The following is a 17753-nucleotide window of genomic DNA, read 5'->3' as shown; positions in this document are numbered from 1 at the left end:
AATTCATATTAAAATTATTATTTGAGATGTCTTAAAAATTTAAGGTTATTAGTAGAGTAGTCGAAGGATTTTATGAACCCTTTGGAATACTTTACACAAACTATATTGTACAAACATAATTAACATTAGAGGTAGAAATTGTTGTAAATTAAACTAACTTCGCAATGGCTTATGGGCTAGAAGGGGTGAATGAGACTAATCCAATTGGAATTATTGGGCCAAATAAAATGTTGAAGAGTTTTATTTGGAATCTAAGCCTAATTAGCGTTGGGTTAAAAGGACTAGAAGTTGAAAAGAACGAGTATATGTGTATTATTGAGTGGGAAAAGGACATATATGGCCGGTCGGCCATAAATAATCCCACCCTCTAACCCATTTTTTCCCAAACCCAAATTATACTCACTAAACTAATCCAATCCATTAGCCAAAACTTAAATAAGATAATTTTCAAATAAAAACCCAAACACAAAAATGTTTGAGGCGATTTTTATATATAATATGTGTCATTTATGTATAAAATATGTATTACTACCTATCTGTAGTGTATAAAAACTGTATAAAATATGAATCACTAAGGTATGTATCATTTTTGTATACAATATGTATCATTTTTTGTATAAAAAGTGTATATATAATTCCAGCACGTGTATATAAACTGTATCAATCTTGTATAGAAAGTGTACCATACATATAAAAAATGTATAATAGAAACCGTATCATTGTGGTATATAATATGTATGAATATGTAAAAAAAAAATATCATATCATTATTGCATAATATGTGTATAATAAATGTATAATTAACGTATAATTTATGTAAAATAAATGTATGATTAATTCCAGCATATGTATATAAAATGTATAATTCTTGTATATAAAGTGTATATATAATCCAACATATGTATATATGTTGTAGCAGCCTGGGCTGTTGGGCCGGCCAGCCTTGACATTATTTTGGGCCGATCGGCCATTTTTTGGGATTATTTTGGGCCGAGCGGACTCCTGGAGGTATTAGGCCCAAATATTGGCCAAATGTGGCATTACTTTGGGCCATTGAACACATAATGTCCTTTTTCCTTGTTGAGTAAAGAGTCTGTTTCTCCTCATCTCCCTTCTCGAGTGTTTGTATCTTCTCATCCCCATTCTTATCTATACCCTTAATTACTTATTATTCAACATTTTCCATGATAATTCAGTAGTTTGAGTGTTGCAATTACTATTCCCAAAGCTATAATCGTGTTCAAGTTCTTATTAATACAGTGAGGAGTTTGGGTTTGTTACAGAAACTGTCGTCATGATAAAATCCGTGAGCCATAACGATTATGACTTATACATGCACTAAGACATTGGAGTATTTTAATGTAGTTTCTATGAACACAGTGAAGCTATGGATATTGGTTTATCGGAAAATTTTATTTGGGCAATCAAAATAATGAAGTCAAAATAGATATGACAACTTCAAATCATAGTACGTGGACCACTTTTCTTTTCTTTTGTTTTTTTTCTAAAGTTGCACAATTCCTTAATTGGAACTATTCAAGAAAAAACAATAAAGGTTGTGGTTTCATCCTTATCAGATGTTTGTATGGAGTTGTCTTTGTTAGGGATCGTTTTATTCCCTAATATGAGACTTTCCGATGCCAACCCGAATCAAACCGAGCCCCAATGTGAATTTCGGATACCGAAAATAAAAAAGAAAGAACTATTCAAGAAAGTAAATGTAAGAAAAGAAAGAAACATTCAAAAAAGTAAAACGTAATTTCAAAGGTCTTGAAAAACATTCAATATAACCACCAAACGATGTGGTGCAGCGGATGAGACTACTCCTCCCTTAATCAGAGGTCTCGGATTCGAGCCCTGGGTATAAAAAAAATCTTTGGTAGGGAGCCCTTCCCCCCGAATAGGCCTACACGGTGTGAATATGGATTAGTCAGGTTCCAATGCGGGTACTAGACACTGGATCGAAAACAACAAAAAAACATTCAATATATAATCTTGCCAATAACCTATATTTAAAATAAAATCATTAACAAACATGCGAATATCAAGTTAATAATATATCTACTTTACTAATCTTAACCTGTTTAAATTAAGATATACACTTTTTGTGATATTTAGGTAGAGAGAGATTCCATTCCTAAAACATACAGTAAATTATGTTGGCAGACATATAACAACAAATTCCGCTGTAGCACTGGCAATTCCCATCTTGATTATAGGCATCCAGGTTCGAACCCTGGCAGCGGAAAACGTTTTGGAAATTTTGATTGTCTTTTCGGAAACATCAATCCCGCTTATAAGAAAAAAAAAAAAAAAGGTACATAATACTCCATAAGGATATTTTTAATGGTGTGGCATTTTTTTAAAGAAAAAATATAAACTTGGCCCGAAATGAACAATATCGATCACATGTCACAACTGATACGGTGAATGGATGTATTTCTATGTCTTTGATTGGAGTCTCGAGTTCGAATTTTGAAAACAAAAATATTTCAAGTAGGAAATGCTTTTGCCTATAATAGCACTACACGACACTAATCTGGTGTGATACTTTTGCCTTTTTGAGAAAAAATATATTGAATATGGCTCGAGGCGAACAATATCATATACCACTGATGGATGTGGTAGATGGGTGCAATGTCTCTGTGATTAACTTTCGAATGTTTTGCCTTTTAATAGGCACTAGACTGTGCTAATCTGGTGTGATATTTTGCTTGTTTGAGAAAAAATACATTGAATTTGGCTAAAAAAGAATAATATCACGCACCACCAAAGGATGTGGTGATGACGGAGATTTCTCCTTCTTTAACCAAAGACATGAAATGAATTTTTTTTTCCCCGGTAATTATGTATTACTTCCTCCCTTTCTAGATAAATGGTGTTTTAGCTAAGTTGTTCATTTTGTTTCAAAATAAGTAGTAATTTAGAATTTCAAGAAGAAATTGATCTTATTTTTTAAAAATTATCCTAATTTACATAATCAAGAATCATTAAGTAGACTTTTTTCTAGATATTTAATTAAGGGTAATTTAATACAAAATACTCCTAATTTTTTAGGAGTAAGCAATTTCTTAAGAAGTGTGAATAAGCTAAAAAAACCATATTAGACGGGGGAGTAGATGATTACGAATGAACAAAGACTCATTGACTTAGTGAGTTGTACAGAATCGCAATATATAGTGGCCCAAATTACAAAACCACCAAAGAGGTTTAAATTTTTTGAACAAGAAGCTAATATTGTGGACCACTCATCACTATCAATTCACACTTTTGATGTTAGATTACCCATTTATAGTTTTCTAACAATCAAAGCACTGGTACACAAAATATAAATTCAGGTTAAAAAAGAAGGAGATGCCATTGTGATGGAAAAATGAAATGCTTCCACGCGTTGACAAAAGCATCAATATTATTAAATGGTGTACAAGGAAAAGACATCTCAATAGCCTATGTAATTTCTATAAAGTATATAGACTGCAGGTTGAAAAAGGAAATAAAAATCTGTTAAATAATTATTATCTAAATAATAAACAAAGACAAGAACGTGATCAGGACTCGAGAGAAAGAAATTATAAGTCCAAGTTGGAACTTGCATACTAACTAGAGAACATGGTTGGCTAATCTATTTATTAATCGATTTAAATTATATGTTCTGATAATGAACATTTTCTGTATTGTCACTTCAATTTAACTGGTTATAAAACATTACTATATTCTTCAAGTTATCACTATTGAGTTTAACAGAGCGGATGAAAATATTTTAAATTTATGATTCTGGATTTTAAAACATGACAATAATTGAGTTCATAATAGATTATTTATTCCTATTAAGTAAGTTGCTTAACATAGATCCGTGTTCTAGAACAAAACTACTAAATTCAACCGTCTGTAAAATTCGTAACTTCAATGGTAGATCAGCCTTTAATTATTTGTTATTGTCGATCGACTTAATGTAATGATTAAAAAAATGCACATAACTTAATAAACTCTTTATTTTTTCATATTCAAAGAAAGGAATATCAAATCAAATATTGGATAAGACGGCTACCTTACATTGAAAACCATGGTTTTGATAGTTGTATACATCTTCCCCAAAAAAAAAAAAAAACCTTCTTGGAATATAAGCTTCATTAATAAAGGTTGAAATTTGATAAATGTTTATTCACACCCAATAGTTACACCAAACTAAACAAATTAACCTTAGAGATTATAGTTAAAAGTGAAAATACATATACAACTATAGTTTTGGTATATATGTATATTCAAAAGACACTTGTCTTGCATTGCATTAATTACTTTGGTGTGAAAACCGAATGTAGATAAACTTTTATGCTGAGACTGATATATAGCTGACCGGTAAAAACTTACCCGCCTCACAAGGTGTCCTGCACTTAATCAATAAATGCATGACATACGTTTAAACATACATAATTATCACTTAACCATGATTAATCAATCAATCTGATTTAAACACACAGTGCGATTAAAATTTCTTCTGATCGACTAAGCTCTGTGAGGGTAGAGTCTAACAGGAAGTCCCTTAGCAGGAACAGGCATTGGATCAACAACAATTTTCTCATCAGCAATAACTTTTTCCCACTTGAACCTTTTCACTAAATGGTGCATGAAAACAAGTATTTCAAGTCTTGCATATTCTTTTCCAGGGCACATCCTTGGTCCTCCTCCAAATGGCACAAATGTATAAGGGGTGGGACCAGAACCCTCAAATCTTGAAGGATCAAACTTTGCTGGCTCTGGAAAAAATTCAGGATTTTTGTGTGTTGAGCTGGCACTCCAATATAGCTGCATAAAATGAGAGAATTTACTTTCAATTAGTAACTTCGAGAATATACAGTTAAATCTCTTTACAACATCGTCGTTTGTCCAAATACTTTTTAGCTGCTATAGCGAAATATTGTTATAGAGAACATATAATATAATTATGAAAATCAGTTCCAAGAAAACTAATTGATTGTTATAGTGAAATGTTATATAAGATGATTGTTACAGAGAAATCTGACTATACTAAGAATTTAGATTAATCTATATTACATTAAAGCAGTTGATCTGTGTCATACCCCATTTTAACCGGGTTAAATTAGAGTACAACATATTGGTGATTCCTATTTATTTTGTTTTAAGGAGTCGCCACCTAATTAATTTAACGGTGAATTAGGACACCTAGATGTTAACTAAGGTAAAGTTAAAACTAAACCTCTGTTAATAATCTACTTAATCAGTGTGATTCTAGGTAAGGGTTCTATATTATCCTAAAGGGAAAGGGTTAGACATCCTTTAGAATCCGTTAACTACGGTTATCCGGCCAAACTTAGGTTAATTAATTAATGCTAAATAAGATGCTTGAAATTTTAAGAAAAGGGGCTAAGAAATGTTGCTAAGGTTTGTAAGAAAAATATAAGAATGTTGCTCAAGATAGGATTTAGAGAAATTATAATAATTTGCATAAAAGAAGATTTTAAATGCCATTTAAAATAAAACTTATAAAAGTTGCTAAGGCTTTAAATAAAAATGCTATTTAGAATGAGATTTGTATAAAATATAATAATTTGTATAAAAGGAAATTTCAAATGCCATTTAAAATGAACTTATAATTGTTGCAAAGACTTTAAATAATAATGCTATTTAAAATAAGATTTGCATAAAATATATAAATAGAAGAAAACGCGGTTTTGTGCAGTGTTTTAATAAATACTTGAAACAAACTAAACGATGAGGTACTAATTGACTTTGCATTTTTAGAAGTATAAACAAAATCATGTTTTATTAACTACATTCGGCTAAAAGTATGCATAATTTGGATAGCCTTAAAAGATGTCTACAAAATATTCTTTAGTTCTTTTCCTTAAACTAACTACTCATTCCTAAACTAAACCTACTAATTCATCAGGATTTATCTAAACTAAAAAAAAAAAAAAAGTTAGTTGCATAATACAAATTAATGTGCACAAAAATAAAAGGAAAGGGCCAATGAGATCAAATGGGCCAGCCCATTTTAGGACTGCTGGACCTATTTGCTGTTGGGCTTAGCCCAACAAATTTCTTTATATATTGCTGCGGATTGGGCTGCTGCTGTTATTGTCTATTGGGCCTTGGCCCAGAACTTATATTTTGCTATGTTTGCCGTGGACAGGGCTGGAACAGGAGAAACGAGTCCTGTTGGGCTTTTAGCCCAACACCAAATGTAGAAGAAAATGAGTCCCTCGGACTCGTATGTGATAGTCATGCAAAGAAACGAAAGAAAAGGATTAGTACATAATCAACGAATGAGGTTAAACATGTAAAAATTAAACTCAAAACAAATCAGTAGATTTGTGTATATTCAGGTATATCTTATGTGTACCTTCCCTTTATACTGTAACTAATTCCTAATTTTCTATTAGCGATTATGCTCAGATGTGGATTAATAATAAAAAAAATACCCAGCCAAATAAGGGTATATAGCCATATATTAATGTTAATGCTCAGATTCTAACACTTTTACATGGCTGCAGGTTCTATTTAGATAAATGGGATAATCTCATAAATTCAAAGGTAATGCCAATATGGATAGAACAAGTATTTTCCAGCAACAGAACAGATCCTGAAATGGCAAGTTCTTAAGAAACAGTAACAGGCTAGCCAGGAAATGGGGTATGCAAGACAGGGTATCCATGTCAAATGCAAATATACAGAACCAAAGCCTTTTGTGCATACATCATCATAGGTAAGACATTGTAATTTATGGAGAAAGCAGTTGCAGCTCAGGCACATATATATGACTTAAACAAAATAAATTGCAGGTCTCGGCACAGAAAGATGATATAGGATGACTCACACAATGACAATTGGAGAGGAATTGTATAGGACTTATACACAGAGTAAGGAGGCTACTATCACAACTAAATATAACGATCCCAATCTCAGCTTAACCGACACGTAAAAAGGGCAGTAGCAGGTAGTATTACAACTAATAGACACAGTAGAGGATAACAAGCAGATGTTGACACCCAATTTTGTCCCTCTTTTATTTTATTTACTCAGGCTTCTAAATTTACTGACGAACTAAATACTTTATTTTCACTACTATTATTTTCGCTACTTTTTTTTACGAGCATTACTTTATCATAAATTCTAAACGGTTAGTCATCGTCTCGTTTTCGGGTTCGGATTCGTCAAATTAATTACAAGACAACACTTGGTAAAATCCTTACATTCTATACGCTAATTACTATTTATCTTCACAGAATAGATATTGTACTAGTCACTAAATTAGAAGCCCGAAGATAATTAAAATAGCGGAGGAAGGACCAACAATTTTCAGCCAATTAATGACCCGAAATACCAATACAATATTATTCCCTATCCAAATAAATAACCTACATTTTAATACCCAACCCACATTTATATCAGCCCATATTTAAATTAATAGGCCGGCCCAAAACGGACCAGCCCAAGAATTATCAGACCCGACCCATTCTTAATTTCCTAAACCTAAACCCTCACGCCTGCCTCCTCTTTCTTTTTCCCATCTCCGTCGCCCCTCATCTCTTTCTCCCTTTTCTTTCTTCATCTTCGCCGCCGCCCCTCACCCTTTTCCGCCTCCTCCTCTCGCTCCCCCTTCGTCTCCTTCTCACTCTCTTTCTCCGCCTCTTTCCTCCCTTTCCCTTCTCAACCCTTTCGCCGCCGCCTTCTTTCCCTCTCTTCTTCTTCCACGCTCCTCACACCTTCACTCTCCTCCCACGTTCCCCTGTCCCCCACTTCGACTCTGCCATCCCACACTCCTCTCTGACACCTCCACACTCCTCTGCTCACCCACGCCTCTGTCGCTTCTGTCCTCTTGTTCCCCACGCCGATTGTCTCTCCCCCACGCTCCTCTCTTCACTTTAACACACACAAAACCCTATAAATAAGACGGGTCTTGAGACATTTTGAGCAGGAGATTGTTTAGAAGAGAGAGGATTTGATTAGCAAGAAACCCGAATCAACGATTTTTTTTATTTTTTGTGGAACCACAAAAAATTCCCTACAAAACTCAAGTTTAATCATCAAATATAGAGAGATTCCAAGAAAGCAGCCAACGATTACTCTATCTGTTGGTTGAAAACTTTAGTTTCTTTAATCGATTTCGAGTTCGTCGCGTTCGAGTGTAGATTCGAGACATCGACACCCATTTCACTGCGACCACAAGAGGTAAATTTCCTATCTGTTTATTGTTCTATTGGATTTCTAGTTATGCATTGCTAAGTTCAGTATCAGTTTAAGCTTAATGTGTTTAGTTATATTTATCAAGTTGATTTGATTTGGTTTGAACTGAGTAATTAGTTAAAGTGGTAATTTGGTTAGTCGACGATGTTTGCTAAGTTATTTGCTGGCTATGTTAGTTAAATGATGTTTATGTGTTGATATTCTGATTTATGGTAATCAAGGGTTGTGTTCATTGGGTCTGAATATTGTTGTTATACTGCCAGCTTTAAACCTCTTGTGTATGACTTGATCTCGGTTGTTTACCTCATATGACTTTGTATGTTGACACCATGAGTAACACATGAACTGATGTGTATCCCCTGAAGCATTGCTTATATTTGTCTAAGGCATAATTTTGGTAATCTGTCTAGGTATCTTGACCCCTTTGGGTTTAGTTCTGGGTTTCTCAAATATGTGTGTGGTCTGATACATATTCATACTTAGAACAATTGGTGATTACTTTTCTCTATGTTTGTCCATGTCTACATAGTGGTTAGTTACATCTGCTGTTTGGTTGCCCATGGATGTGTTGTGAATGTTCTATCAACATATCAATCACAGTTTACAATACAAGCATGTTTTAGATTAGTGTTAAGATCACATATGTTCTAAAAGGCTGTGAGATGAAAGTAGCTTGGATCAACATGATGTCCCATAAGAGACCTATTGTATGGCTACTAGATTGATGAAGTTCAACTGATTACATGAATGTGTTAAAGCCAAATTTCAGAACTGTGTGCATGGAATTTGGTGTGTCTGCTTCAAGCTATCCTTGTTTTACAAATCATTAAATACATGTTCGGTTTAATATATTTTCAAAATCAATTGATATCTCTCGAATGTTGGCTCCTTCTATGAACTTAGAAGTTTAAAATCTGTTGAGTGATTCCTTAGAACAAAATAAAATATGTTGTTTTAGGTTCATCAAATATAAATTGAATATCAGTTAAATCCTTGATTAGCCAAGTTCTTTCGTTCGTCATTTAGAATCCCAAATCTTCATCCTTTACTGTTTTCTGTCGCTGTTGGTTTCTGTAAATATTTAAACTGAACTACTGATTTGAGGATTATCGTAGGCTATGAAAACTGGCAGTTGCTTACCACATGAATAGGAAACATCATGTATATATTAGGATATATGTATGAGAGTATATCAGGTGTATGCATGAATCACTTATCTTGGAAGCTGAAACTGCTCTGTTTTTTACTCGTTGCTTTGATTGTTTGGATACGATTTTGGATCTATGCTTGTTTCCCTCTAATTGCCTGTTGGTATGGAGCCTTCTGCCCATTTTGTTTATTCCTGTATGTCTCCAGTTCCCCAGTTCTCCAGTGAGCTCTGTTTGGGATGCTGTTATTTACGCGATGTTTCCTTTGTTCTTCCTTTCCATCTGAGTGCTGCCATTATATAATTTGAACACATAAAACTTATTGTATGCATGTGATCCCTATTGTTATTCCTTCTTCCTGTATGCATGTGATCTTTGTTGTTATTCTCGGACCATGGATTCTCACCAACTCGAAATACCGTTTTAAGACTGCAACATAACCTTTTAAACTTGTCTTCATCCAGTTTGACATGAAAAAAACTGCCTGGGATTTGTCTAACACTGAGTAAAGAGATTTTTGTCCTTTAATGAACATTCCCTACCTTGTTTTCTTTGGTTAATCTGAAGTCTTGGGGTCTGTGATGCATTCAGTGATCGTTTAGAAGTGTTTAGGTCGTTCTTATGTGTTGATCAGAGTCACTCTTAATCTATTAAGATAGTCCATAATTCATTTGGGAATAAGTGCATTCCATCTATGATAGTAGCAGTGGTGTCTCGCATGTTTATAATTTCTGATATCAATCTCTGTGCGTCCTCATATGACAGCAGTCAGCGGTCCTACTTAAAGTTTTCATTGCTGTTATAACTCAATTCTGTGGAAAGTTCAATGGACTTATTCAATCAAGTGGTAACTGCCTGAAAGTCTATTTTGAATTGGAAAACTCTCCATTATATTGACAAAAATGATTTAAACAACGAGTAAGATTTTAGCACAAATGAAATAGTTTCATTCTCATGCTGTTTTGAAGAGCTGGTGGAAGATTTAGTGTAGAACCTTTCCTGATAAGCATCATCCCTTCCAGTTTGCTAATTGGTTTCTATGTTTGTCTAAAAAATGGCTAGCACACTTCTGGTTTGTTTGATATTAATAACTGCATGCTACGACATTTTTATTATGTCTTGTAAAATTTTTATTTGCCTACAAATTCCGGATGCGCTCTGCTTGGTTGGGAGATGAGTTTAACTGAAGAGTTAAATATTTGGCTTTAGAATTTTATTCATCTTAAAGACGTAGTCTTGAAGCTTAGGAGAGCTGATTCTCGGCTGATTCAGGGTTGTATATAATCTGTATCCATAGTTTTGTGGTAGTTGACGTGCTATGTTGCTGAATGTAGATTAGCCTCCCCTTAATCGATATAGGTTAGGTGATTACCAATTTATGCCAATAGGATTTTAGGGAAAATTATGCTCTATAAAGGGTGAAGAATAATTAATCCACGTGTAATGAGTTAATAGACATATGCAGCAGTATATTTATGGGCAATTTGCGCATATTGCATAATAGCACTGTTTTCGTGTAGGTATTTAAATTTTGTACCTTCATTTGACATTTGTGGGGAAATAGCCTTTCTAAGATTAACGAAAATACTGACTGAAATATGATACACTGAATTTAGATTGGAGTAGTATTGATTATAGTTGGGCTCATTTATTAATTCCTTTTCTCTCTCTGTCTTTGCATGTGAAATCCCTGCACGAGTCCGACGAACACCTCTCCAGCATTTGATGTTGGGCTAAAAGCCCAACAAAATCCTCCTCTCGAGTCAGCCCACCCGCGTCAAAAAATAAAATTCTGGGCCGAGACCCAAATGGCAGAATATATGGCAGCATATATACAGAAAAGAAAGAAACGAATTTTGGGCCAAAGCCCAATAGCGTGAGCAGATTACAGCAGTCTAAACTGGGCTGAGCCCATTTACATCATACTTATTCCTCTATTTTTTTTTTTTTTTTTGTGTGCATTTGATATGTATTATATGACTAACATTTTTGTTTGTTAATTTAGATAAGCCTTAGTGATGTTGAGGGTTTTAGTTTAGTAATGGGTAGTTAAATCCACAAAATTACATTCCCTCGTATTTTCTAAACTATTTATAGTATCTATAACGTCTATTCAAGTAATTGATTTTCAAATAATATGACTATATATTTTTGAGTTAAATGAATCATCTTCCATTCTTACTATCTCATGAATTTCAAAACGTCGTTAAATAGGAATCCAATTATATTTTATAAACATCTTCAAGATTTATTCAATTATACATATTTTTAGTCGAAATTGGTTAAATAAAGAGTGAAAAAAAATAGAAAGAAACTTATGGACTTTTCATCATATTTAAGAACATAAGTCTAGGCATTTCTACACCACCATATTCATATAACATCATTTTTATCTAAAGATCACATTTGATAAATTATCCTTTAAAAGGCTATTAGTCATACGTAAACTATCTTATTTTCTACAAATCTTATTTTTGAATAATATTATTATTTTTTCATTTAAGGTCTTAGCAATATCTTTAAATCTCATTTAACCTTTAGAACCTTCCTTTTACGCAAACTATTATGTTTTCTACAAGTATTATTTTAAACAACACTATTACACTTTCGTTTAAAAATCTTAACAACATTTATAAATCGTATTTCAAAAAATAGCATTAAAAGTACTCTTTTATACAAATTATTATTTTTCTATAAGTTCTATTTTAAATAACATTCTTATATATCTATCTATAACTTTAGTCATACTTACAAAACTACTTTCTTTTCATACAATACTGTATTTACACTTAGCCTAATTAATTATAAGTCCGGTCGGTCAACCATTGTTAATGGGTCTTAAAGAGTGCCTAATACCTTCTCTTTAGACTAATTGAACCCTTACCTAGAATCTTAAGTTTCGCAGACCTTAAACAGAGTTAACTTTAAATATAACTTTAAATAAACTTCAGGTGTCCTAATTCACCATAAATAATTAGGTGGCGACTCCTTAAAAACAACAAAAAACAGGAATCTCCAATACGTCATACTTCTACTTCTATTTTAACCTCCGGGTTAAAAAGGGGTGTGACAGCTTGGCGACTCTGCTGGGGATCGAACTTAGGTTCTAACCATAACGGACTTAGTTTAAATAGGCTTTGTGTGCTTATTTCAAATTACTTTATCATTTGTTAACTGTTTTTACATGCTATTAATTGTTTGCTTGATATAAACTGTTTATGTGTTACTGTTTTGATAAACTGTCATTCCGTTCATATTTCTTCCACTCCTGGAAAACTCACACATATTCACACACTCAAAACGGCTTCGCGGTTCGCGCCCGTTCACTATTAAATTACCTTTTAGTTGGATCGATCTTGTGGATTTAGTCGATCAGCGGTGCAGTCGACGGCCACGGACTTTCCACTCCCAAGTTGTCCGCTTGGGGGAACCTTGTGTCATAGGAAGCCAACTCTTAGTCAGCCTAAGATAGAGCTAAATCAACACCCTTTATTAAGAGCATACATTTAATGACCTAGGAGGTTTAATACCCTTGGTGTATTAAATTCATTAGATGACTTTACCCAAAACGTCCAAGCGGGTTCACGACCCCAAGTGACACCAATCATACTTTATATGCATGTTTGAAGGATAACTGTGCCTAAATATTGACTATTTGCTCTAATTAATTAAACTTTAGAAAGGAGGGGGTGACTAACATTTCTATGACAGGTATGCATCAGAATATAACAAATGACGAAGATCAAGGGTATCACAAATGGAGCTAGAAGTTAGACATAGAAATTTTATTTACTTTATTTAGATTAGGAAACACTTTATGTTGTCTTCATTTGACATGTAATAAATATTACATTATCTTGTACTTTATTTTGGGAAATAGAATTTGTTTAATTAATCAAAGCAACGGGATGACATATTATGGCACACTTTACCCTTCAAACAAACGTTAGGCCTACCTCTGGCACAAAGAGGTCAAATGCATATTAGGAAGCGTTATTATTTTTTGATATAATCGTTTACATCTGTTTGACAACTTGTTTGACTCTATTTGATGAATTATTTGCTACATGTCTTACTAGACTTTACGTGATCATGACTTTACCTAGATATGTTCGTGAGACTAACATCGTTTACACTTTATGTTTCTTTTCATTTAATCACAAGAGAGAGAGTTGATTCGTGTCGACACTCAATGGCCGACCATCCTTACATCACTAGGTCAAAGACATCATCGTTACCACAACGCAGCTGGATTGTTCAAGGAAAGGCAAATATTACGTCCGATCCAGCCGCATCTATTTCAACTGGTCCGGAAAACATCATGGTTTCTAATGATCCCCCTGAGACTTCTGAACGTAGCACTACTATCCAACGGGATGAACATATCGCCCGCCTAACTCAAGAAATTGAGGATCTACGTAGAGAATTGAATCGGGTTAGGAACATGACCAACTCATCTGTTACACTCCAAAGTCCACCTCCTGAACCTAGGGACGTCGCACCAAACCCGCCTCGTTTTCCATCACTTGAATCTCCAGTCCTTGAACATTTTCCTCCGCAAAACACTGTACCTACCAACAACAACTTACCTCTAACCTACACTACCTATGCCGCTCCTGATCCACCACTCGTCAACCCACCAAATCAATCACTAGGTAATACTCCTCACATTCCTTTACCCACCAACGCTAATCCACCACCTATAATTACTCCTCTAAACCCATCAAACCAAGTCATTACATACTTTGACCATCCACAACAGCCTTTCTACCCTTACTACCATGTTGAACCCTACCAAGCTCCGCTATTCCCCTACCTTGTCTACAATACTCAAGCAAATCACCGCCAACCTCTAGCACCTCACTATCAAAACCCACTTGTCCAAGCTCCCACTTACCAAAATCGACCACATACCACACGTAAAGTCCGTCCAAACCCTGTTCTAAAAAACACCCGCAATTACACTCGATTCGCTGAACCTTTGGCTCAACTATTTGAAAGACTGAAAGCGGCAGGCGTGGTACAACCTATTGAAGGAAAAATTCTCAATCCTATTCCCAAATGGTTTGATAGTTCCAAGCATTGTGCATATCATTCTGGAGTTCCTGGGCATGCCACTGAGGATTGCTATGGCCTCAAAAACAAAATCGAAACCTTGATTAAGGAAGGAGCGATCCAGCTCACTAGAGCTCGACCCGATATGGATCCCCATCCCTTTGCCTACTTACGAAAACGTCAACGTGAATATGATAATTATCGAAAAGTTAAGAATCGGAAGGAGGCCATTGTGCCAATTGGAAAGGATGGAGAGAAGCATGTCATCAACGTTCGTTGCGCCTGTGGGGATGATCCGAAAACGAGTGCCAGTGAAGATTACTGCAACAACTACTGAGACACCAACCATCCAGGGTGCAGAACCAGGAGAGACTCTGAAGAACTGGACTTGTACTCCGTCCCTGATTCGCCAGGAGTCTTGGTAGACTGAACATGTAGTGAACTTTTATTTTTTAAAGGCTTGAATCATGCTCAAAACTTTTGTTTGCTTTACTTTATCTTTTTGAAGCTTAATCGTGAAAACTATGAATGCATTTCTAATTTTCCTTAATCATCTATTATTGTTATTTTCTACTATAATTATCAAATCTGCCAACTCTACGATTGTGACATGAAATGAACGAATAGACAAATCCCGAGAGAGTAACAAAGAAACTAGAGGACAAAACAAGAATCCACTAAAAATTGAGATAACCGATAGGTAATAACATAAGCCTGAAAGCTAGCAACACAAGAAAAGATCAAAGGGCAACATTAGGTAAGACAACCTAGTTTACAACCTTTCCTTTAACAACCGTACGAACTACGTTCTGACCTGATTCTCATGGTGAGATACGTAGGCAGCCTATATAGGGTTCGGTCGCTTTATAACAAAAAAAAAAAAAAAAAAAAAATCCAAAATGTCTTATGCGTACGAACTACGCTGACCTGATTCCTTTGGTGGGATACGTAGGCAGCCCACAAAGGGTTCGGTTGCTTTACAACAAAAAAAAAAAAAAAAAAAAAACCAAAAACCAAAAAATATCTTATCCGTATAAACTACGCTGACCTGATTCCCATGGGGGATACGTAGGCAGCCCACATAAGGTTCGGTTACGCTATAACAGAAAAATCAAAGAAAACCACACAGGGCCTGATTCCCTCGGCGGGATTCGTACACTATCAACATATAGATCCGTCACACCTAGATAAAATCCAACAAATCTTTTACCATTTATATAACAGAACTACGCTGACCTGATTCCCTCGGTGGGATACGTAGGCAATCCACATCGGGTTCGGTCCCTTTATTAGAAAACTTCAGACCATTTTATGTTTCACGAACTACGTTCTGACCTGATTCCTTGGCGGATACGTAGGCAACCTATATAAGGTTCGGTCACACCGCAACATAAATTTAGTACGCCCTTCAGAATCAAAACTGGGGCATATTTTGAAAGGATATAGACAAAAGAACAGTTGTGCATCGACAAGATTAAGGCTACTAGACCGGAGATATTATAGATCGATTACTTTGGAAGTGTCACAATCTGAAGTTGGCAGAAATATTTTACAACTTACATACATATATTTACACATATATCTTTCATTACATACATATATATCTTTCCTTAGATACATACATTTACATATATATATATTTCACAACTTATATACATATAGTCACATTTCCTTATACATACACCTACATACCTACCTTTCAAATCAAATACTTTCTTGCAATTGTTTCACTACTGTTCACCTACCGAGGTTTGAACGGAGATCACAAGATCCAAACAAACAAGACGAATGGAGCGCCAACCACGTCAAGCTTCGAGTCAACACGAATCAACTTCCCCCTCCCAAACTAAGAATTTTTCTTTGAGTGCAGGAACTTAAGACGCGAGATCAACAGTCAAGTCTATCAATCATGGCAGAAAAGCATCATCTGGCTCAATATGGCCTCGCCTAAAAAGCCAAACGGCTTTATTTCTAACTCTATCTTTAATTTTTATTTTTATCACAATAACTTTATATACCTGTCTTGTAGGTTGACGAAGTTGAAGGCGAATCAAATCAGGATCCTACGTCATTAGTTCAGCCTGTCACGATGCCATCAACATCATAAGCCAAACGGTCATTCTACCGCTTTGCTCCATACTTTACCAATCATTTTGTCATATACTTTACTAGCTTTAACCATTTTACTCTGAACTTTGCAGGAATTATTGTCAAGTCCCCGAAGACAACCGGAGACACATCATCAAGTCCCCGAAGACAACCGGAGACACATCATCAAGTCCCCGAAGACAACCGGAGGCACAGCATCAAGTCCCCGAAGACAACCGGAGACACATCATCAAATCTCTGAAGACAACCGGAGATATATCATCAAGTCCCCGAAGACAACCGGAGACGCATCATCAAAACTCCGAAGACAACCGGAGACGCATCATCAAAACTCTGAAGACAACCGGAGACGCATCATCAAATCTCTGAAGACAACCGGAGACAGATCATCAAGTCCCGAAGACAACCGGGCATCACTTGGCTATACTGCCTCATATGCATAAGCTAGACGGCTACACATCATCAACTCTAACGATTTTACCTTGAACTTTACAGGAATATCATCAAGTCCCCGAAGACAACCGGAGACACAGCATCAAGTCCCCGAAGACAACCGGAGACACAGCATCAAGTCCCCGAAGACAACCGGAGACACAGCATCAAGTCCCCGAAGACAACCGGAGACACAACATCAAGTCCCCGAAGACAACCGGAGACACAGCATCAAGTCCCCGAAGACAACCGGAGACACATCATCAAGTCCCCGAAGACAACCGGAGACACAACATCAAGTCCCCGAAGACAACCGGAGATATCGCATGGCTACACGGCCTCACCTGCATAAGCCAAACGGCTATACACTTACTTTACTCCTTACTTCATTTCTTTATTTCATCATCTACTTTACCTACTTTAACGAGTTTACCTTAAATTTTGCAGATCATCGAGTCCCGGAAGACAGCCGGAGGCTCTATCACTATCATCTTCAACCGCGACTAGAGACCTTATCACATCCTCAGCATACGCATCACGCATTAATTCAAGTCCCTGAAGACAACCAGAGACAACATGGGCCACACGGCTTCATTTTTATTTCCACACTCATATTTACTATCATTTTACATTCTTTATAATTTCAACTTTGTTACTAATTTTGACATGAATTTCAGTTTTGGCAGAAAATACAACCTGCAGGGACGCAATACAACGTGGAACTTTATCTTACGCAGTGAACTGGGGCAAATTTGCTGAAGAGGAATACCAAACTCACAAGCAAAGGTCACGGATCTACTCTCG

The 17753-nt window shown here is 35.5% G+C and overlaps 1 protein-coding gene across 1 annotated transcript in view; it reads right to left on the bottom strand.

The window, feature by feature from the left end:
• Nucleotides 1-3832: 3832 nt before the first annotated feature.
• Nucleotides 3833-17753, bottom strand: part of LOC132636947 (beta-amyrin 28-monooxygenase) — a 23683-nt gene continuing 9762 nt past the window's right edge. Inside the window, exon 2 of the mRNA XM_060354050.1 lies at nucleotides 3833-4803. Within this exon, the coding sequence (XP_060210033.1) occupies nucleotides 4504-4803 (300 nt within the window). The 3' untranslated portion in view covers nucleotides 3833-4503. The remainder of the gene's footprint in view (nucleotides 4804-17753) is intronic.

Source organism: Lycium barbarum, chromosome 4 (assembly GCF_019175385.1).
Source record: "Lycium barbarum isolate Lr01 chromosome 4, ASM1917538v2, whole genome shotgun sequence".
In the NCBI taxonomy this organism is placed as follows: Eukaryota; Viridiplantae; Streptophyta; class Magnoliopsida; order Solanales; family Solanaceae; genus Lycium; species Lycium barbarum.
Note: the sequence above shows the minus strand (reverse complement) of the source record. Positions and strands in the feature narration are given on the sequence as shown.